This window comes from Lepisosteus oculatus, chromosome 13 (assembly GCF_040954835.1).
Source record: "Lepisosteus oculatus isolate fLepOcu1 chromosome 13, fLepOcu1.hap2, whole genome shotgun sequence".
NCBI lineage: Eukaryota > Metazoa > Chordata > Actinopteri > Semionotiformes > Lepisosteidae > Lepisosteus > Lepisosteus oculatus.
This window is the reverse complement of record NC_090708.1, coordinates 15,804,940-15,828,849: the sequence shown is the minus strand read 5'-3', so window position 1 is coordinate 15,828,849 and position 23,910 is coordinate 15,804,940. Positions and strand designations below refer to the sequence as shown.

Genomic DNA, 23,910 nt, shown 5'->3' with positions numbered 1-23,910 from the left:
TTTTCAATCGCCTTCTGACAGAAGCACAGACTCCTCTTTAAAAAGGCCGCGTGTGCTAACACGAAGATCAGAGCCCCTTCACATTTGGTTTATTCACAACACACAGCTGTGTCAGGGGCTCTTTTCTGACAGGGCTATAGCAGGGAGATTCGGGTTCGTATGTAACAGTTTAATCACGTACACCAGGGACTCTAAGGAGTATTTTGCTGGGGAGAAGGTGCTTCACCAGGCGGTGTTTTTTAAAAGGAAAAAAAAAACTTTACAATAATACATTAAAGCTCAATTAAAATTTCAGGTTGAGTCAGTTGATTAGACAAGGCAAAGCACTGAACATCAAGTAATACTTTGCCACCACCTCCGTCTGGATACATATATCTTCCTGCCACCAAAGCGCACTCACTGGCCCCACACACAGGAGGGCAGATTCACACTGCAGCCAGCACCCACAGCATGCGGTAAAGCAGATTGTGGAAGTGCAGTGGCTGACTGATTTAACCTGTTACATAAGGAGGTGTAAGTTCATCAGCCACTAATGTCATTTCATGTTGCTTAACAGCTTAGTTATAGCTCAAAGGATTTAATTTGGATTAGCACATCATGTCTGCATGTAGGCAATTCTGTCTAGCAGTTAGAAATAGCCAGGACCTGTACACATTCTCCACTCTGGTCTTACCTAAGAAATCTGTTCTAACATTAAGGTCGTTAAGTTATACAAATGCAGGAGGGGACCTGCTTTATTTGAAGAATACTGCCGGAAGTGTACTTATGTAGCCCCCATCATCAAGAACATCAGGAAGATGAGTGGATGTGGAATCCAGACTCTCCTTTGTACAGAAGCTCTTCTGTGTCTTAATTTGCCAGTCTTGACGGTTTTGAAAAGCTCAGTGCATGGTGCTCATTTTTGTTGCTTAGAAACAGGATAAGAAAAAAAAATACCCAGCTATTTAATGCGTTCTGTAGCTTGGGATTTTACATGGTCCGTAAAATAGCTTTGAATAACTTAAATCCGAGGACTCACACTTGACATTTCACTTAAAGGGATTCTAAAATAACTCAGATTTTTGGGCTAACCAAATCACTGAGGCCCTATGGAACAATACCGTAGCCGAGACTTTCATTGAAAATATACATTCAACCACAACACCTTCATATGCATATCTTTTTTTATTTATAAAATTAGCATGTACATTAGAACAAATTAAAAATGAAGAGGCAATTTTGCAGGTCCAGCACATTTTGGTGGGTAGGATCTAATTGAACCAAAGATGTAATCCAGTTGATTCTTGAAATAAGCCAATGTATCAAGTTCAACAACATGGCTGGTTAGCTTGTTCCATACTCCCACAACCCTTTGCATAAAGTAGTGCCTCCTGTTCTCAATTCTAAATGCTTCTCCACATAGTTTTCCCTTGTTGACATCTACTGCGCTGATTTTCTCAATGCCTTTGAGAAGTTAAAATGCTTTTATTTGGTCCCCTCATTGTGTTCTGTGATCAAAACTAAAAAGGTTTAGTTCCTTCAGTCAGTGCAGGGCATTCCTTTAAGTGCCAGAATGCAACCAGTTGCTTTTCTCTGCACTGATTCCATAGCGGCTATATCTATTCTATAATGTGGTGACCAAAGGTATATACAATATTTACTGAGGCCTTACTAGTACTAGTACAGTATTTCTGCATGATAAAATTTTAACATAACTTCACTTGATTTAAAATCTACTGTAAGATGACCAGGGGAAGGGTCATTCATAACAGGTATTTTCGGAATGACCTACTTAATATACTCGATATAGACCTACTGTAAGCAAAATGGCCGCCAAGAAGAATCAGCTGACCCGTATATGTTGTCTCTCTCCTTTTTTCCTTACAGCATGGAATAAACCTTGACCTGTCCCTCTGCAGCCTACACATAATGACACACTTCCAACTTCCTAGTTTTCATTTATACTCCTGTACAAACCCCTGCACTTCATAATGTATACATTAAATATCATCTGCCGGGTGTATGCCCTGGCTTGCATTTTATTCAGAAGTTTTTGAATTTTATCAGCTTCTTTTATTGTATTTGCTTATCCTACTGTTTTTCTGTATCATCTGCAAACATGACTAGTTTACTAACTGTATCAAAATAATAGACCACTGATGTAAATTAGGAATAAAACTGGTCCTGGTAAAGATCCCTGTGGTACTCCACTAATTACATCACCCCTTCACATTTGGCCTTTAACTGTACTCCTTTTTGCTATTTATTAAACGATTCTCAATATATCTGCACATTTCTCTGAAAAACTACTACCTGTAATTAAGAATTTATCTTTTCTGAGAACTTCATTAGAAGACATCTTAAAATCTAAATACACCACATTATAATTTCTGTGTGTATCTATTACTATTGTTGGTTGTTCAAAGAACTCTCAAAGTGGTCAAGCACAATCTGCCATTTCAAATTCAATTATGGGTTGACTATTCATTAGAATATTATGTCCAAAGAAGGAATCCCCTACCTTAGTTCCAATAACTGGTTCCATAACATTACATGTAACAAACGTCAGTCAAATGGGTCTGTTAATTACTTCGGTCATTTTTTTCTCTTTTTTAATGGATGGACTCCACCTTTGTGCCTCTATTTTGAGCGACTGCTGGAAGAGCAAGACCAGTTGCCTCTCAATAACATCATTCATTGCCTTGAGCACAACTGGTAAGATACCATCAGGCCCTGGAGATTCATTAATCTTGAGTGCATCTAGTAACTGAAACACTTCTGTCTCTTATATGCAAACACTACTTAATAAAGAAATGTGTCATTCTCTTGCTCTAGTTTCAATTCCTAAACCTGAACACTTTTTGGGATAAATAGTGCTACATATCCACCTCTTTTGTGTTTCCTGTCTATCTGAACGAGTGTTTATCCCTCAGTGTTACAATCATATCCATCACTTCAGGTTAGCCATGTTTCTGTGACCCCAATTATATCATAATTGTTTGCTGATGTGGTAGCTAAGGTATAAGCATTTAATTTAATCCCTTGTTGTGCCAAGCACTACTTCCTTTTGGATTTTCTTTGGCTTCTCTGCCCTTCCATTCCAGGCTATGTGTCTTTTTCAGTTTTTTTTTTCTGGATCTTTCCGTCATGGAGACTGGTGTAATTAGGTGTAATCACTCACATTTGTACAGACGGCCTTTGTCAGGGAAAAGGTTCCCAGTAGCCAAATAAGCTGAAGCCACACAATGTCCTCACCCATGTGTCGATGGATTAACATGTTTAACCGTTTACCTTTGCCCAGATTTGGTAGGATTCCTGGGAACTCAACTGATTTAGTCCTGTTCACTAGCTTGTTGCCAAGTTATTTGAATTTGCTCTGGAGAGAAAGCTTGCAGTTTATACCAATGTCATTTGTGCCCATATGGACGACAACAACTGGGTCATTGACTGCCCTAGTCTAACCAGGAGCCTGCTGACTATAGATGATATTATTGAGCACCTTAGCTGCAGGGAGAAATCAGAGCACTGTTGTCTCACGGGTCTGGTGCGCGTCTCAGTTACTGTATTCCAGAGAATATAGTCTCCAACAACCATCAATTTTCTTTTTGGATTCTTAGTTGTACTGACATTAGTTGTCATCGAGGCCAGTGACTAAGATTTTGGGTCAGGTCCTGGGGTGAGCTACAGTAGATGTGTCTGGTGTCTGTTTTTTCTACATGCTGTGCTAAGGAGTAAAGTATCTCACCTAATCCATGGTGAGAACTTGTTGTTCTGCAGAGTAAGATGAAATATATACCACCTTTCCGTTAAAAAAACCTCGGTCTTTGGCTTTGACTGCTGTTGTTTGCCTCGAGAATGAAAACCAAGCACCAATACTTTGATTTATCCCAATTTTCCTGTAAGTGTCAAAATAATATATTCAGGATAGGCTCACACAAACCTGTACACATGCATTTAAACAATTAATTACTAATATACATGTACACAAATGTATGTGTACATAAACAGTATACAGATATAGAAAAAATGTATATTAAAATAACTACATTAACTGTATGTCTATAGTACGCAGGGTAAAAGCTGAGAATTGAGAGCAAAGGGCTGGTCATCCTCTGGATCCCATTGCAAGGACAGCTCTGAAAAGCCAGTCACACTTAGTTGAAGTGGGATGTATCTGATGTAGTGAGCTAAACAAATGAATTGCTCAAGCTGGAATTGCACCCAGGACCCCCAGAACTGTGAAGCATCAATGTCAACTAACATGCCCCCATCGTATGTGGGTGTTTATGTATAAACTGTACTCAGTATAGTTTACACATACAGTACATTGTTAGGCTTTTGTACAGGATTGTATGATATACACACAGAAACATGTCTGCTTTGAATATCAAGCTTTTCTGGAAACATGCAGACAGGCAGATACTGGAGAAGTCTACCTAAAGACCACCCCCTGTGTCCAGAGTATTGCAAGAAAGACTCTGCTCATTAAAGTGCCTGTATCCAGGTCAGCATTTCCCATTCTAAAACTGAAGCAGAGGAACCAAGCAACGGCTTCAGGGATGCGACAGAGTATCCGATTATTCACATCGCAAAGGAAGAAAACAGAAGACTGTGCACATAATACAATTAACAGCAAACCACCTTGTTTTTTATTTTTACAGCCACGAGGTGAAAATTTACAGGGTGTAAAAGGACTGATAGTATTCCTGGCAGACTGAATGAAGAGAAGAGCCTAGGAGGAGAACAGTGACTTGGAACAACCGCAGTGAGACTGATTGCACAGTGCCACCATGTTTGTGTCTACATAAATAAATAATTATGGGATCATAAAGTATATGAAGGGTTTTACAGGCATGATTTAGAAAATTCCAGGAATTTAAATATACTGTCCATCATGGCATGTTATGTTCTATTAAAAACACGTCTGGCCTCGGGTTAAGTTGTTTTGCTGTGTATAGCAGCGCAATGGAGCACACGGGCCTTCACTTGAGGTTATATGTCAAAATCGAGAATTTAACAATCCCAGCTGCACATATAGGCCAGGATAATGACAGTGAAGCCAAGTCCCTTTCTGTGCACACTACAGACTAGTCTTCATTCAGCAAAGGTTATGTCAAAATTCTCTTTGCACAAACGGTTCAGGCAACAGACCAAAGTCATCTTTTCTCTGAGGTGAACTGTCAAAGTACTGCTTCTGTGCAGCAGGGGTAATGTACTTACAGGTTTCCTACAGGTGATGTGATCAGTCTGTATGAAAGAACACAACAACCTGGCTAAAACCACTTCCCAAACATTTCTCTTTAAATATGCCAAGATTGCTTCATCCAGGGATCTGCAGACTGTTTTCGGTCTTTCAGTTATGAATGATGTGGACAAGGGCTACTCGTGTAACTAGCAGATGTCAATGAATGACGTTGCTGCTAAAAAAAATTAAACCGGCTATCCAAACACAGGGTTATATAATAAAGCCATTTCCAGGAAAAAAACTATAAATGAAAAAATATAATATTGTATAATATCTAACATGTATATGTTTATAGAATGTTTGTACAAATATGGCTTATTTAGGCTTGACAGACCCATGTTGAGTAAAGACTCTTCCTATGAAGCACATGAATAATTTAAAGTAAATAATTTTAGAAAATGCATCAAACCTTACTTAAAACATTCTGTAAAACACACTTTCTATGCCTTTTTTAAAAGATTAATTCAAAGATTTATTTTCAGCACAACAATATTTGAAACCACTAGATTCAAAAACGTTGATAATAGTGAGAAAAATGGTAAAACTAAGAAACAAATGGCAAGACAACCCACCAAATAATAACATTAAGCATGCAAGCAATTTAAATTGTAGTATGCTTTTTTTTTAATCATAATAATGCATTTTAAATGTAAGATAAAGCTGCAGACAATAGGGCAGATACAATTTTCAGACATGCGGCAAGAAATGAGTTCAATAAGAAAACTCTTGAGTGTCATTCTGTTATTTGGGCGGAGACAAGGAAGGTTGCCGGTTCAAATCCCGTGGCCAGCAGAGGAATCCTACTCCATTGGGCCCCTGAGCAAGGCCCTAAACCCCAGCTGCTCCAGGGGCACCATATAAATGGCTGACCCTGCGCTCTGACCCCCAGCTTCTCTCCCTGCCTGTGTGTCTCATGGAGAGCAAGCTGAGGCATGCGAAAAGACTAATTCCTAAAGCAAGAAACTGTATATGGCCAATAAAGTGATCTTATCTTTAGTGATAATGAGGTGAAAACAGATAAATTATATTAATTATCTGAAAGGACTAATTTATCCATAACTTCTACAAGTAAACAAAATATTTTGAAGTAACAGGTCATAAAAACAAGATGTCACTGGAAAAATTAAACGTTATCTTCTTAGGTGCCCAGTGTGAATAACGCTACCATGCTCTCAAGTCCCATGCTGCCACCTGCTGTTACGTTTTCTGAACTACAGGACCACCTTGTTATTGTCAACAATAATACACAATTTATACAAGAATTACTACTATACACTGAATTTTCCTGAGCGTGAATACGATTGTTAGCTTCAAAAGTGAAAAGATTCAATATCGCTAAATTTATATAGTAATTACTGCAATATACTGCATCTTCCTGAGAGAACTGTGAAATACTCTTTAGCTTCCCCAGTGAAAGAACTTCCATTTTTCCAATCCTTCAGCATGTTAGACAAAAAAAATCTAAAACAGAAAAGAGGCAATTCTATGCTTTTGCCATCCCCAAGGATTCTAAGAACTTAAAAATGGAGATAAATCTGCTGATTAAAATTAAAGAAACATTAATCATGCCTCATGTGACAAATGAGCCACTGGATCCACAGCTTCTATTTTTGGTAAATTGGCGAGTATGCTCGACAGAGCATGCTATCTGAGGCTGTGGGAAAAGCCCTTGAGAGGAATTATGATTCACGCTGCAAGGGAAAAAAACTGAATTTTATAAATCAAGCAGAATGTATGTACAAAGATTTATTTTTACCCCCGTGCCTGAATGGGATATACCATGCAGGGAATGTTACATCAAGCCAAATTACACTCCGAACAATGTCAGGTCTGTTGAGTGAGTCGAGTGATCCCAACATTAAGAACGTGACATTTATTTACATTTTTGCTTGTCTTTGGTCATCAGCTACCACAGCTGTCAGTGTGAAGCTTGTGCACATCAGTTTCTTTGCAATAATCCTCAAGACTTGGAGAGGGGGAGAGACAGTGTCACGAGCAGAAAGGTCACAAGCTCTCCTTGAAACTGATGGAAAATTGTCAATGGAAATCGATCAGTGACAATACAGGGCCATCCATTAAGAAACAATCAATTAATTAAGCAATTATCAACACAGCTAAAAAATGGCTGTAAGACTACTTCACGTAATTCTCCTAGAACCAGGTTAATTTTAAGTCATTCATTATTATTCTTACTAACAGGTTCTAAAAAAGATGAAGAGAAGGCATCACCAACATTACTCTTTATTACTGCCATGCTTTCTAATTCTAAAATTTCACCAGAAACAACATAGAGCCTACATTTGATTAAGTATATCCCATTATCGCAGGAGGGGAAAGCATTCAACAGAATATTCTAAAGAAAATTAAATGCACTTTCACACTGTTTAAATAGCAATTCTTTTGTTGGTTTCAAACTGTAGCAACTATGTTTAGATTTTCTTTTTGCAGAAACAATATAAATAAAGATATTAAATCAACTACTATTCCACTATTAATGCAAAATGTGACCTAGGTGTTATAGTATTACAGTACCCTGTGCTTCCATTAACTGCAAGTTTAAACATGACAAAAATCAGTCGCAACTACAACTACAATCAAGTATCTACAGAATGAATCATGGACACCCTTTCCATTGATGTATTTCTGCTACTCTACAGAAGTCCAGGGAGTTCCAGAAATACAATCTTACACACTGTCCATTCAATAGACACCTTGCTATTATGAAGGGGGCTCAATAAGGAACTGTCATCACTGTCAACTACTTAAATTCACACATTATTCACACTTCATAAAGCCGTGAGTTCCAGTATACCAAAGGTGCCAGCACTTGTGTCTGGGCTTGAAGGTTCGAAAATGAGTTCCCACAAACAACCATTACAAAACAATTATGTTTTATGATTTATTAAAGTGGCCTCTTAAAATATCTAATATATCAATAGCTCCTTGAATAATGTTTCCAGACTTCCAAATTAATACTTACCATTTGGGGTCCCACATTCACGTTTATTGGTCCTAAAGTGATCTTTGATGAGGGACTGAAATTAGAAGCAGCTACCACTGAAATATCACCTGCAAGAAACAATAGAAACTATTAATAACCAGAAGCAGGGGAAGTGGTGGGGATGGGGGGGGTGGTCGTGAAGAAGTCAAAGAAAGATCAATGTTCCATGTCTTCCTGGCCTTTCTAATTGCAGAAGAAACAGTTGGAATATAACATCAGGAAAGAAACTATAAAAAGAAGAAAGAGAGATATCGGTTGATACCCAAAATTGCGTGCTTTGATCACTATCGACACGTTAAGCCTGTGCCTCCAGTCTGTCTGATGTGTGAAGAATTTGACACCTTCATTCTAGTAAAGTCGAACATGCAAATCTCTGGCTTTGTCTTTGTGATGTCACGTGGGAAAATCCATCCTAGGGATACAAGCCTTATTTGAAAAAGCATCCTAAGTATCAAATATCATACAATCACACAATTCATATAGATTAAAATGTGAAATGTGTTTCTAAATGTGCACAATCACATGAACACCGGGCATACTTGGCTTTCAAAACAAATACATTTTTTCTTAAAAGACATACAGTAGCACTAGTACTGTATAAATGGGTTTGCTGCCAAAGAACTAAACTGAAGGCAGTATCTGAAATTCATGATTGGAGTTCAATCGACTAATAGACATTTTACATTCTAACAGCTTTGATGCATCACTCACTGTAGCTTATTTTATATTAATAATTCTAATATTTACACTGCTGTGTAAACTGTAAGGCTATCAGGAGTTACAAACTCTATGGTACAAGCAACAACTATTTACACAAAGCCTCCACTAATGATTTCTACTATGATATTAATTTTGGTATTCACGGACCTTAGTTTGAGTTGCGAAGAAACCAAGCCAGTCTTTAATTCATATTTATTAGAACATTAAAAATAGTGATCACAGCAACTCAGGGTAAACTATATGAACAGCAATACGACTTGCTAAAGTAACTAAACAATTACACAAAACAAACTGACTCTAATTCACTTGTTCTACCACAAAATACATCTTAATCACGATAAACTGTTAACATATAACACAATGGCTACATGATCCATAGAAGATCACCACTGTATTTGTGTGCAAGACACAGAGTTACGACAGGAGTTCTGAGTTCGCAGAGTGAAAATAATAACCTTACTGAATTGTGTCATATTCCTTACGATCAAGGTACCACAAGACATAATAATAAAAGTAATAATATACAAATAAAAAATAATTTGCAAAAGCTCGAAGTTAACATCAAAGATTATGCAACTTCCTCAAAAAATATTTTCTTTGTCTTTGTTACCACTAGATCTTTATATTTAGCTTGCAGTCTATTAAAGTTCCAAGGTAACTGAATTTTATTTTCTGAAGCACATTTCACTCTGTTAGAGAGCAAAGAAAGGTCAAAGGATATTTATACTAAAAAGGGAACGGGATTGTTTAATTTTATGATGAAGTGCTCTTCTGCCCCTACTTCCAACACCCTCTGAGGGATATTGAGATTAAATGTATTTTGCGCATGTCTAATTTAGTCCATTATCTTCATTATTTTCTAGAAAGAATGTAAAACAAACCAAGCACATGTTGCCTTTATACCCCTGCTGCACAATACTGATAAATTTGATTTACTTGATCAATTGAAATGCTTGGATCATCCACCTTGTCTTTCATAGAACAAAATCAAGCTTTGTGTGCAGACCAAATTGTATGGAACAAAATAATATCAAACGATGGGTTACGCATTTCAGAAAATATTTATTATTCAAACCAAGAACCACAATGAAGGTTAAGATTTCTAGCTTCATATTTTGAAGTTAATTTTGAAGAGAAATCCACCCACACCTAAAAATCTAACAGTGTGTCAACTATTGCCTACACGGCATGTTCAGTGCAACAGATGCTTAAGTGAAAGGCTTAGTATTGTTGGAATCTGAACAACTGCAGTCAGCCTTCTGTATTACTCATTCACTCTGTGTTGGCACATGACAAATGACATTGATGAGTTCATGAAAGTGGAGGACAAGCTGGAAAAAAAGCTATGGTGGTCTGTTTTAAAAGCTTGGCCGGCACTACATTTTTATGGTGAAAGTGTGTTTCTAGTTGGTTGGAGGAGAGCAGTTCAAGTTCAGGGTTCTGTACTGAAGCACTGAAGTGATTTTTCCTTCCAATGGACACTTGCCACACAGTTCCACCCTCAATGGGATTTGCAGTGCACAGAAACTTCCTTTTTTATCCTGAAGCTAAAAAGAACAGCTGTCTTAAAATGTTGCGCATGGCCTTAAGGAGAAAGCTATAAAAATCTAAAGGCAAACTAGCTAACAAATCAGTCAGCAGGTTTTCCGTTTTGTCTTTTTGGCGAGCTGAGTTTCTTAAATCTCCTTTTCGGGTCAGTCTTATCTAGAATAATGCTACGTCCAAGAGTTAAGAAAAAGTGTTTGCTGCCAGGAGGTTCCTGGTTCTTCAGCTGTTGCTGACTCACTGAATATTGCCATAACCAAGTTACTTCACCTCCTTGTGGTCTGCCTTTCACGACAACCATCAAAACAAAGTCCTACAGTAGCTGCTGATACATTGTTCACCCTCTAGGCTCTGCAAACTACTTTAAGAGAAATTAGCTGATGATTATTTCCCAGTATTTCCCCATTACGTACAACACAGGAGTCTTGCAGGAATGAGAGGAGGTCTCCATCTACAGACACGCACATACTCACAAAATAACCAGTTTTCTTAGAGTATCTAATACAGAAGAGGAAACTTCTGTAGACACCAAGGTAAAATTAGATCGATAGCTTGGGGCAAAGGAATTTTATAAAATCTACACTGACAGTTATATATCAAATGGGTGATTGCACTGGTCTAAGGTAAAAACAATAAAAAAGTAAGGGGAATGCCATGGATATTTAAAAAAGAATGATGGGATATGGTGATGAAAACAGTCAAAAACTGGGTTAACCAGCATACAAAGACTGAATGTGTTTACTTAGAGAGAGATACTGTACATGGGGGTTGTTACTGGGAAAACTAGCTTTTCAGAATAGGATGCCAGCTGGTAGTGTAAGACAAAGACACTACAACAGCTTAACACCTCATCACCAAAGTCTTTCCTGCCAGACCACAAGAAGACGTTACACTGAGCCATGCTACAGCCGAGCCAGATGTTGTAAAACAAAACATCAAGAAGTCGAAACCTAAAAGGTTCTAAGTACATCTTAATGAGAAGAGGAGGGAATATCCATGAAGGCAGGTTTCTGCTTCTCAATAAAAAGCATTCTACAATTTCTATTGTTCTATTTTTCAGGTTAATCTCAAGTCACATCTGTTTTATAAATTATCTGCAATATCGATCTGAAGTTTTATGTATCATGTTGGTACAGTCCCACCAAGAAAGAGATCATAGCTGGGAACTTACAGAGGGTTACAGAGGCTTTGAGATACTGGTTATATCAAAAGAAATGGATCTTTGAAGAAATGGAAACAGGACTCTGGAATAGAAAAATGTTTAGCAAGACGTTGTCACAATGTTATTGATAGGCCTTGAAATCAAATGTAAATGAGGTCTATATAGGCAATGAATAATAATTCACATATTGGTTCCATCAAAATCAAAATATAGGTTCTCAAATCCAAGGAAAAAAACAGTGAATTCCAAAGGGCCTCCAGATTTTTTTCCTTGGGTTTGAGAACCCATAAGTTCTGTGAAAAACCGACAAACAATAATCTGTTTGCCTAGTCATAGCCGTCATTCTGCAGGAACTGGCAGAACACCCTGTTCAAACTATGAGAGTTCATCCCCATTCCCTGGATGAAAGACAAAACCCATTGGGACATACATGGAAACGACGTGCTGATACTATGTGCCTTGTCCATCATGCAGTTCCTTATGAGAATGGAAGCGCCTCAAATTCTAGCAAAATTCCTTCACTGTAACTCATCAAAACAACTGGAATCACTGCCAATAATCCCGAGGGCAAACCAAAGACTGCTCTTTGAAACATCACGATGGGCCAGACTGTTCAGCAAACCCAGAGTGCTGCAGCAACACTTATACTCTGGAGTTTTCCAGGCAGTACATCACTAGTACAATGGTAGGCTCTACCCCAAGCAGCACACAGTAAATGGTGCCACCCACACTCCTGCAGTGAGCCCGACAGAGAGCCATAAAGCATTGGAATGCACAGCCTCTTCATGAACAAACAATGGCTCAACTTAATTAGAATACAGCTGACCACAGTTCCACTGCACACACTTCCAGACTGGCAGGCAGCGCATGGCAAGCCTTCATCAAAAAGAAACACAGGGCAACTCATGTTGAGAGGAGGCAGGTGAAATGTTGCTGCTTTTTACAAGTGTCCTTCTTTATATAAAAAGAGCCTAGCCTACTACAGGTGGCAAGGCTTTAAGATCAGAAGTTTTATTTACACTACACATGGGCCAAAATAAAAATGAAATAGAAAAGCCAAGCAACAAACAACTTATTAAACTCCCAGAAAAGGCAAACACAGGGAATCTTTCCTATGTGGAAATGTAGTAAAGGTTCAGTGTAGGTTACAGTTGGACTATTGGACTTCCAGCTTAACTTTTTTTAGAAAAAGTCCTCTTACTATTTATCCCAAAAGGAGAAGAAGCAGAACAAAATTGTTTTCAATGCAAAATATAAGACATATCATCAACATTTTGGTTAAGATGTATAGCTATATGTATTTGACTTTATTTGTCTCATAATCAATATTCATTATAATTGGGAGCCACAATCTTACATCTTTTCACTTTGTTCTACTGTTCAACTTTCAGAAGGTGTACCACTTCTAGAATATGATCCTCAGCTTTTTACTGCACAAGAAATATTGGGGAAAAAACACTTTCCTTTTGCAGCAGAGAGAAAGAAAGTGACTCATCTTTTTAAATGAAGTGCTGTTTTTTTTGCAATTATTTTAGCAACAAAGTAAGCTAACTTTGCCCCTCCCCCCCGACAGCATGCAGTTTGTCTCACTGAAACTTCAGAATGGTACAGACCTTACCATGACACACACTTAAAAGAAATCTTGAAGCGTCAAAACAGCCCAGAAGTGACTGGAAATTGGCAGAGAAAATGCAAAGTGATAATCAGGGTGGTAAAAAAACAGCTTTCATTTACCTGAACTGAGAAAGCATGCCCCTCACTCACTGCAGCAGCAACCAGACTCTCTCCTGTCTTTGTTACCATTCAATGGAAACTTGAGACTTAGTCAGACATCGAAAGCAGAGCACAGAGGACATTCATCGGCTACCCAAACAAAGTCTGAACACACACCATTCACAAAGCCCTCCCTTAAGATCAATGTCTCCACAGTTTCACTGTTCTGCCTGCTTCAAAACAGCCAGAGGAATGCAGATTTAATGTGTCCAGTGAGAGGATGGAACCTCATGTTGTTTCTTCTATTGCTTGCTTTGGCCTGGCTATGCTGAAGGTAGAGCAGCACTCTTGAAAACAAGCAGGATACTGTACTGTGGTACTTTCAATAAGCCTGAGAGCATGCCTGCAAACTTAAGAGACTTTAAGACAGCCTGATCAAGCACTAATATACCGTTTAATTTAATTACCCTTACATTTTTTGTATAGTTGTACTTTTAGAAAAAAAACACAAACTGATAAATGTTAAAATACTTTAATATAATTATTCATTACTGATATAAATGTGATATGAATGATTTCATTTAAAATTAAACAGAATGCTGAACCGAAAGAGATGAACACAGAATGAGAACGGAACCCCACAGAAATAAAATTCAGTTTCTGTAGGTAAAGAAACTATCGCTTTTAATGCACTGGAAATGTTTTTTAATTAGATACGGTAGATCATCACACTGACAGAGCAAATGCCTGCTGCACGCAAAACGCTTCGCACTAAAACCGCAAAACCTAGACGTGGATTTTTAATTTCCTGGGCATTCATGTAGTACTAGGCATTTTGGCAAGAGATAAAAATGAAGACCTGCATGTGACAGGCCAGGCAGGCATGCAGACTGAAGCAACACCAGGCCCCAGCACAGATAGAAATCTTATCCCTCAAGACATGTGCAGTTTTTTCACACACCCAGATCTGAAGCCCACTTTTCTAGTACGAAGAAGAAACTGCAGCAGGCACATTTTGTTACAGACAAATGAATTAATTTACATACATTACAGATATTTCAGGCCAGCTGTCATTTCATATTTTGTGGCATTTGTTTTACATATTAAATGAAGTGCAGTGTGGAGCCCATTTCAACACAAAGTTTATAAAGAAACATTGCTTTTTTTTTCTTGTTAAATTTAAAGGGTACAAAATTCTGCATGCCTAAAAAAGCCCTTTGAAACAAAGGGGTAAAAAGGAATTAGAGCAGCACAGAAATTTAATTTTCACCCAAAAATGCTCCATCGCACATCAGGATCAGAGAAGTGAGCAGCAGATTAACTAATAATACTAAAGTATTCCAGGGTCAGTCTCAACTGGTTTGTCAGCTCAAAGATCAGTCTCAGTTGGTTTGTCTGCTTTGGTAAACAGACTGAACTTGCTAAAGAAAAACTAAAGCATCCACTGTGCAGTTTAAAAGTGTAAATGAAAGAAGAAAAGCAGGTCAATCTTACATAAATAAGTAGTCATTGACAATTGGACTGCTACATATTGCTATAATAAAACATCTTATATACACAAGTTAACCTTGGACATTTTTCAAGACTACAAACCTGTAATATGAGCCAGTGGCCAGCCCTGTATCCTGGTTTCCATTGGTAATTTGTAAGCATACAGCACAGCTCATATCACAGTGTCAGCAAGACAATCAAATATGTAAGTTAAGGCATCACCATATACTGTACACCAGTCAAATACAAAATACAACTCAGACTTAGTATACAGACTATTAAGTGATTAAAGTGTCAGAAGTGTACAGTGTACAGAAAGTGAATAGAAATATACTGTAGAAATGTAGTCTTCACTTTGTATTTGGTGTTACTGTTCTTAATACTAATAAAGCCGATTCACCAGGCTCATATCAAACCCAGCATCATTACAGCTGTAAAACACCAGTGCTAACCACCATGTCATCACACAAGCTGAGGTTCCAGAAGCTGCAACTCATGACACAACAGTGTGTTGCACACACATGCCAGGAACATAGCCTGTACATGCGAATAACCTGACACTGAGATATAGAGCTGTACCTGCAGCGATTATTTTATTCTGGCACACTGTTATTGTTTTAAGTGACAAAGCAGACAAATATTACCTTCCAATTTTTTGCCTAAAAATAGTAAAAGAATTCACCCTTTACATCACATTTTTAGTGATCATGATTTTAACTGCTATTTCCACAATCACAAATTGATGCAGGTTACCCAGCTTTAAAAATGTAACCCATGCTAAACTTCATACTCGTATACTTGTCCTCGTATAACTGCCCTTTTGAAAAGTTAACAAGTTTATCACTTCTGGCACGGACAGCAAAAGGTGTTTCTCCCGACACTGCCCACACCGGCCAAAACAGGCTACTCTGCTGAACCTCAGGGCTGGCCGTTATGGGTAACCAACTACCCAAGCCATGTGCTCAGACTACTGCTCACATGTATGTACAGTACTATCACACAGGCTTCGCCACACTAATAAAGAAGAAATCCAAAGAAGGACTTCCAGTACAGTACTCCACAATATGAGAATTCAAATAATACACATTCATTTTTAAATTATCTCTAGTTAAAATTGACTCAACCCACACTACAACAATTTTGTTTTACCTCCTCACAGAGGAAGCGAAATCTGAACACAACAGCTACCTAAAATGAAAACTTGTGGAACTGATCACTGGGCACACAGATCGGCAAAACACGAAATACAACATTCATTTTAGAGTTTGTTCCTTTTTATTATGGAACAGTAAATATGCTGCCTTCGGCCTTCAACGTCTTTTTGTACCCATCACTGCAATTTGCCTTAGGGATATACAGCAGACCCGACACGGTATTAAACAACCACACTCAATTATTACTTACTTCTGACAAGGTTCTGATTCGCGTTCAAAAAGGCTTTCATGTCTCCACTGATGCCTGGAGCTCCAACCTAGACAAAACAGTAAAAAGAAAGCGTTTCACATGAACCCTGAGGCAATGCACCGTGACTGGAGAAGTACAAATATCTTGAGGTTGTGTTATGTACTTGCTACAGTGTTTAACCTAAGGAGGAAACTGCAGTCAATGGAGTAACACAAAATTGCACTGGTTACCAATCAAAACGATTTTTACATCTGATGATGTATTTCTGAAATGCTTTAGTCATGGCCAGGGCTGTTCTTTCAGGCTGCCAACTCTTGCTGCCACATGAAGGCTGGGGAGAAGACTGCTGGCGCAAGCACAGTTCTTTCTGGAGGAAGAGGCCAACACACAAAAAACAGCACCAAAAACACAGCAGCTCGACCTGCCTGGGGGTGACAAAGGCTGGGCTTTCCCAGGCCTGAAGCTGGCTGTTAACTGCTAGCTTCCAGGAGACAGAAAAACACAGGAGTGTCTGTAGGGCTTTCCCTGCTCACAGCAAAGCAGGCAGTTAATTAGTGGAGGGCTTGGCAAGCTCTATACTGTACACAGGAAACACAGAGGAAAGCCTATTGCCTAAAATATATATATATGCAAATACCTTGCAGTGACAGTCACTTGCAATGGTATCAGGGGCACTCTATCACGTTGCAAATTCATTACAGTTTGCCTCCCAATTATTGTTCAATAAAGCTGGAAAAGGAGTTTTCCTTTCAGAAATTATGTGGAGTGGTCAAGAGAGGCATTTACCAGTTACAGTATATCTTCAACTGGTCTGAATGAGGGGTAAGGGCAACCAGGTTAAAAAAAAAAAGCTATGTTCTAGCGCTCTCCAGTGGCACTGTTGTTCAAGACCAATTGCTTGGGTGTTGCCAGTTCTGGGGGTACGTCACTGTCATTAGCTGGCTGTGACAGGGATTCCCCCAAAGCTTAGGCTCTCGACTGGCTGAGCGACCCCAGGACTTGCAAGGAGCCTGCGAGTTGCAGTGTGGTCAGCGAGAAGCACGTCGGTCTTCTCAGTGACAGTTTTCTTGTAGTGACAGTTTTCTTGTAGTGCCTATGAAGCTCTCCCCACGTCAAATGTTGAACATCTCAACAGAGTGCATCTTGGGAGAACATGCATGAACCTATATCCATTGATACAGAGACACTCAGCAGTGTGACAACCTTCACCAAGTATTTGAGAGTCCAAACCGGAGGGTATATAACCGAAAAATAACTTCCAATAAATCCATATATGGATCAATTTTTTTTATTACCTCTGTACCAAGGTTCAGCACTGACTGGAGGAGAGGAGGCCCTTCATTGACATGAAGTCATGCCGGCAAGTCCTCAGGAAGCCACAGGGGTCACTGTGGTACCAAGAGCTGAGACGGCCCTAGCTGACTATGACTACTGGCTGGCTCACCCTAAGCTGGGCAATCCTACTAAGGCATTCCTGGTCATAGTCTACTGTGACCTAAGCCAGACATGAACCCATGATCAAGGAGCATCACCTGCACTTGGGTGGTTGACCCTCTTGGGAGGCCCAAGCCATTCTTCTTTTGACCTGCTCAACAGGTACATCCCTCACTGGAATCCTCATCTCTCACTGAAATCCTCATCCCTCACTGGAATCCTCATATCTCACTGAAATCCTCGTGCATCAAGTTTGAAAGATAAGGAAATAAAGCTTCCAGAAATTTAACAAATCATGAAAAACACCCTGGACACCCACACAGAATGGTGAACTCTTTCCTTATTCTCGCAACCAATATTCACTCACAGTAAAACGTCTTGCTCCAATAGCCAGTACAGCATTTTAAAATATAAAAAAAAATATTTTACTTACTGCATTTGCCATGATATCCAATTTCCAGTTCATCTTCTTGTAATCAATTCAAAGATAAGAAACTTTACAGCGTTGATGACCCCTACATAAAACAAAGTGGTATAGATATCAGTTAATTCAAAGTGCACTGTACATATACAGTACAAGCAGAATGTATAATAGGGCTGTGCAACTCTGGTCCTTCAGGGAAACACAATTTACTGGTTTTCATTCCATCCCTCATCCTAATTACCTAGTGGAGCTAATTATTTGAATAAGAAGTCAGATCAACTGTTTTTTTAGTGTCAGTCTGTTGCTATTTGAAAATTGGTAACACATTCTGTCAGGGGCAGGATTTCCCATTCTCGGTTTATAAATTGAGTCTGAAAAATACTGCAGTGATGTGAGAAGCTGAAAGGTGGAAAGAAATAAAATTAGCTACATTTATGACAAAAGAGGCGAAGGGTTATTTTCTGCAGCTCGTCTGGAGGCTCTCCCATCCTCTCCTCTCCCCTGACACATGAACAATTTTCAGTTTCCTTACAGAAGAATGGAACGTCTGTCCCTTCACGTCTCAACATCAATCTGACACAGAGTGAGGAAGCACCGAAGAGAATATTGTATTGTGTTGCTTGAACTAGGGGCATTTCCCATTTAAAAATAACCAAAAGTGAAATGTATAAAAACTGTAGAATAAATCATTACAGATCCTTTAAAATTTAGTACAACTTCTCCAGCTCTACAACACTCTAGTTATTGCTCCATTATTACAGCTACATGGTGAGAGATATTTTTTTTTCAGTCTGTTTACAAAGCTAAAAAAAGAAGGGCTTGTTTAAAACTTCATCACAACTTGTGTTTTAAACGCAAGCTTGATGGCCACAAAGAAATTAACAGTGAATCATCAACATTAAAAAATGATCATTAAAAATGCTGTCTTTATTGTTATCCCATTAACAATCGTGCATTGAATGCCCTAGATAATCCATAAAAGAGACAGCTGGAGTTCCTTAAGAATTTAATATGCAGGAGCTGAATTCAATAGATCAATGGCTTTGAAAACTTCCACAGAATGTTGATGGTGTTCCGAGTATAAGGAGAAAACAGAATAAACATACTTCTAGAAGCTACAATTGGCAAAGTTAAAGATTATTTTACACCCTGTTCTCAAATTTTAACCAATGTTTGAACTGGATATTATTAATCAGACCTCAATTTTCATCAACAATATAATTAAATCTGCTTGTGGCATGCAAGACTACTCTACTACCTATTCACCAATGCAAAAATACAGACATACAAACTGTACTGACAGCAAAAGCTGAAAAGTATGTGCTACTCATTTTTGTAATTCAAAGCATCAGAGAAATTAAAACTAAAAAAACCCATTCCTTATCAGAATTAAAGGAGGCTATATTCCAAACAGCCTAGACAAATAATTTTTTATGTAAAACACCTGAAAAAAACTATAGCTTTTACTCATTCTGATGTACTGACACTGAATATAAACATGTGATGCATGATAAAACAGTGCTGTTTCATCATACGTCATGTATGAGACATGTGACCCACGCAGAACACATCTCTAATCTCCAGTGAAATGAAGGGCACTGACCTGGAATGCACAATGCTGAGTTAACAACTACACAATGCTCTCAGTGCTCCCACTAAAGAGGCACTGCTAACAACTGTGGTCTTCACCTCACTTTGTGGACAGCCCTCTTGACAAAAGCTGAGGAAACCACACACACTGACCTCACCATCTGCCATGACCTCCGCTTGCTGTGGCTCAGGGAGACAAGCAGATGGTCTGGAGTCTACCACGAGGCTCTGCTCCTCTCATTACAAATCACCACTGCCTCCAAATCATTGTTCACTCCACACAAAGCAAACAGTGCAGCGCCCTCAAATGAAAAGCCCTTCTCAGTTACCAGCCCATTTAAAAGGAACCTGCTTTATTAAAGCAATTTGAACTAACGCATACACATAAGACAAACAACTTTTTGCATTTCTGGCACGTGCTCACTTTAGAATAGTTTTTAAACTGAAAGAGCTTTAGGCATAACAATAAAAGTTTTAATGTTGAGTCAGTGCAGGAAAAGTAATATGGATCAGAAAACTCAAACTGAACTAGAGCAGAAGCCCAGTGAACGACAACCCCCCCCTGCAAACACTAAAGATATTCCCTGCAATTCACTGGTCAGTAATGGAACAGGAATCCTCAATCTTATCAACTCCATCCAACATACAAGCAAGAAAACAATCAGATTTTAGTGTCCCTGACAAGCAATAGAAAAGACTGACTGGCGCATGTCCTAAGAAAAGTGCTATCTGATGAATGTCAGTAGTGTTTATTTCGACTGCCAGAACAACATGTGGGGATAAGACTTGAAATGAGGATGTTCCTAACTAATGAGACAAAACCCCGTAGCAGATTCCCACGGGTTACAGCGGTGAGGCGAAACCTGAATGTTGAGAGCAAAATGGAAAAGAGGAGAAGTCCCACATCTCTGATTGTTTCAACACTCTCTGCATGAGGTCTAGAGGAATTGCATAAGAATACAAAATTAAACGCATGTAGGTTCAAAAGAAAGAAATGAAAGCTACAAGGTTGTCTGGAAAGAAGAAGACCTGGGCTTGAGTCTGGGTTCCAGTTCTTGGGCCTACACCAGCCAAGAGTGAACTATCAGAAGTACCACAGTGTGCTACCTACCAAGAAGTGACACACTGCTTGAAGCAAAAGGGACAGTCTAAAAACACTGACTCAATTATACATAGAAAGGAAAACGGAGATAATTAGTTCTCCTTAAACAGGGAAAATATTGTTTTATTTCAGCCAGTGTGATCACTGCTGTTTTCACAACGAGCAAAGCTAGCTCACTGAACTGTAGAGAAATGCTGAAATGGCCGTCCAATTGCTTTTCCACAGGTAAGGATCTCAGACTATGCACAAAGGTTTTACCACAGATCCCTCAGAACGGCGATCCTTTACGTCATCCACTCTCGTACTTAAGAGGCATGTGCCGTGTGTGATAGAGGCAATCAGAACATGGAGAGAACCACTCTGAAAACAATTCAACACTCTGATAACAACTCTGGTCTTTTACAGTTCGAAGTGTATGACTGCAGCAGCTGATGCTGAACTTTCATATTCCCAACCCCACCATTATTTGCTGAAATGCAGGATAGCAAATATCTTAAGACACCTGTCACACACACCACCCCTTCACCCCAGGAGGGTCTCAGTTTTCACAGCCTTGCCACTAAGAGATTATTACTTTAAGCCGTTTGTACAAGCACAACAGATGTCCACCACAAGTATGACAGCTTGTTGTTCTGTACTATGCAAAAACACCAACGAAGCAGCTCTAACAGTCCTGCCTCAACAAATGTAGGTTTAGATTCACACTTTTCTTCCTGCCAGACATGACATTGTTTGCCATATGCTGTACAAGTACAATCCGTACCTTACAAGGATCTTTGTCCTGAAAAAGTTCTGGTCTCATAAGGCTGTACTAAATGAAGTGTGGGAACTAAGAAAGGATTTTGAATGTGTGCGGTTACTTCTTTATCTCACTCTGAGGGACTTCACTGCCTGCACATCTCTGTGAGAAAGCAAGTCTGCGTAAGGCCACTTCTCCAATCTACCATATAATAAAACACTGACGCAACATGAGCTCCTACACTGTATCTCCTTTTAGGACGTTTAATGCAGCCTGAAAGCACCGGAAGAGATCCAATCTTAGCTGCAGGGTGGACATTAAAAAAGGCTTTCATTAAATACATTCAAATTACAGAAACTCTAAAGGATGAGGCAGTCTTCTAAATGAAGTAAAAAATTCAGAACAAAAAAAAAAAAGGAAGATGATCTCTATGGCAGAAATAATTCCTTTTTCAGTAAGTGATTCAACCTTAGAGGGTTGTGGTGAGCCAGAGCCTAACCCCATCAGAGCAAGGCTTTAGGTGGGGCTACATCCTGGATGGGACAACAGTTCATCGCAGAGTGCACACATTCACACAGGGAAGCCATTAGAGACGCCTGCTAAGCTAGACAGCTTGAGGGAGGAAACCGGAGGTTCTGGTGAAAAAAAAGGACACAGAGAAAGCATGCAAACTCCACACAGAAGGTCCAACAGGCTAGATCTGAACCCAGGGCCAAGACCTAAGATTCACTGACACTGACATCACAGTGCTGCCCCCTGCCATCCATAGTACTCACGTCTTTTTAGTGTATGTTTTTAATAAAGAGCGGAAAATGTAAAAGATACCTGTGATTACGGGGTAGAATATTTGGGTTTAACGCTTTTGTGAATAATCTTTTTGTAATCTTTAGGTATCAGGCTGGACGAGTTTGGGGTTGCCCACTTTAGATCACGAGTTAATGGAATTGGAAGATGAAAAAGGGACGGCTAATCAGTCCGTTTAAAAATGACAGCAGTTCTGAAACATGAAGGGAGAAATCAAATTCAGCAGAACACACTAAGTCAGAAGCATGTGAGCAGATGTACAACACTGCCAGGAACTGGACGCCTATTCAAAAGGAGGCTCTCTGGCATGAGTGATGTTGATCCCAAAGAGGAATTTGTAGACGATGGCTGGAATAACTTACTCGGAAATCATACAGGGCCGGTACACCGCGCATGCAAAGCAGGATGTTAACCATTTTCTGCATTTTCACTCTTGCAAAAATAGCCCAATTCGTCTTGTACAGAATTGGCATTTGATGTTTCCTTTACTGCTCGCGAATTAGTTTGCATCACAAAACTGTACCAAGTTGGACGTAATATATTAATATAATATAGCATTTGCAACATAAAATAAATACTGCACACGGCAGTCCAATTATGTACATTTTTGTCAATGAAAGCTTGCACATCAGACAATTTAATTACAAACATCTTAGCGTTACTGTAGTATAAACATATTAAACCCTACACCGTCGCATTATTTGATATTTGTCAAATCCAGAAAGAAATACTAACAGTTAAAGACGGCAACGATTTTAAAAAGCATAAGTCAAATATACTTACCATTTTGTTTTTTGTAGAAGAATTCACAGTCAAGGGCAAACTTTAGTTTCGTTTTCAGTATGTGCGATTTCTTAACCGCATTCATCGGTCGACTAAAATTCTTATAAACTAAATAAGCTAAAAATGTGCACAAAGTGATGTCTACGATTCGACACTCAAAGCGAGCTTTAGACCTTAGAATACGAGCTTTAAATTCTACGAAGAGATAAACTCGCTTTCAAATCAAGTGATATACAGTACTGTAGGTCGCTAGACTGTAAAGTTGCAATTTTGGAAAGACTAAAGTCTAAAGTGCAGAAAATAGACTTCAATAAAAAATCTCGAGCACAACTTGATTTTTGCAGCTTCCGACATCCAAGCAATTTCCAGTGAATCGATGCGCTGTATTATCCTACCCTGCGGGCTGTGTCTTTCGGGAGTTTTTTGTTCGCTTATTGTAACGATCAGCTCAGCCTTTTTTAAAAGAAATACACCGCAGCTTGAAACTACCGAAGGGCGCCAGGCTGGTTGCTATCCTGACGCTAGGCGTCTTGCGGGTGTTGCGCGAAATTGCCCCCCGCACAGTTTTGAAAGTGGGGGTGAACGTCAATGGTCTTTGCCCGAGTTGCACTAACAGAAGGGAAACAAGCTGCAAAGCAACTGTCGTCCGCTTCCTGTCAGAACAGACTCCGCACACAAGCTTGGCGGCGGCTGCAGCTGTTCGCTCTGATTGGACACGCATGTCTGTGATGCTCGACACCAGATGAAAGCAGATTGGACAACCCCCCCCTCCTT

At 39.2% G+C, this 23,910-nt stretch overlaps 1 protein-coding gene across 2 annotated transcripts in view; it reads right to left on the bottom strand.

Moving 5' to 3' along the window:
- Nucleotides 1-23,800, bottom strand: part of tfdp2 (transcription factor Dp-2) — a 39,452-nt gene extending 15,652 nt beyond the window's left edge. The window contains exons 1-4 of one of the 2 annotated variants that reach the window (XM_015361329.2): nucleotides 23,137-23,800; nucleotides 18,128-18,209; nucleotides 16,261-16,327; nucleotides 8,205-8,293 (exon numbers count right to left, since the gene is read on the bottom strand). In XM_015361329.2, coding sequence (XP_015216815.1) covers nucleotides 8,205-8,293; nucleotides 16,261-16,327; nucleotides 18,128-18,160 — 189 coding nt within the window. In that variant the 5' untranslated portion in view covers nucleotides 18,161-18,209; nucleotides 23,137-23,800. Of the gene's footprint in view, nucleotides 1-8,204; nucleotides 8,294-13,386; nucleotides 13,458-16,260; nucleotides 16,328-18,127; nucleotides 18,210-23,136 lie in introns of those variants that run through there. The other variant, XM_015361331.2, reaches the window with a different exon arrangement.
- Between the last annotated feature and the right edge of the window lie 110 nt (nucleotides 23,801-23,910).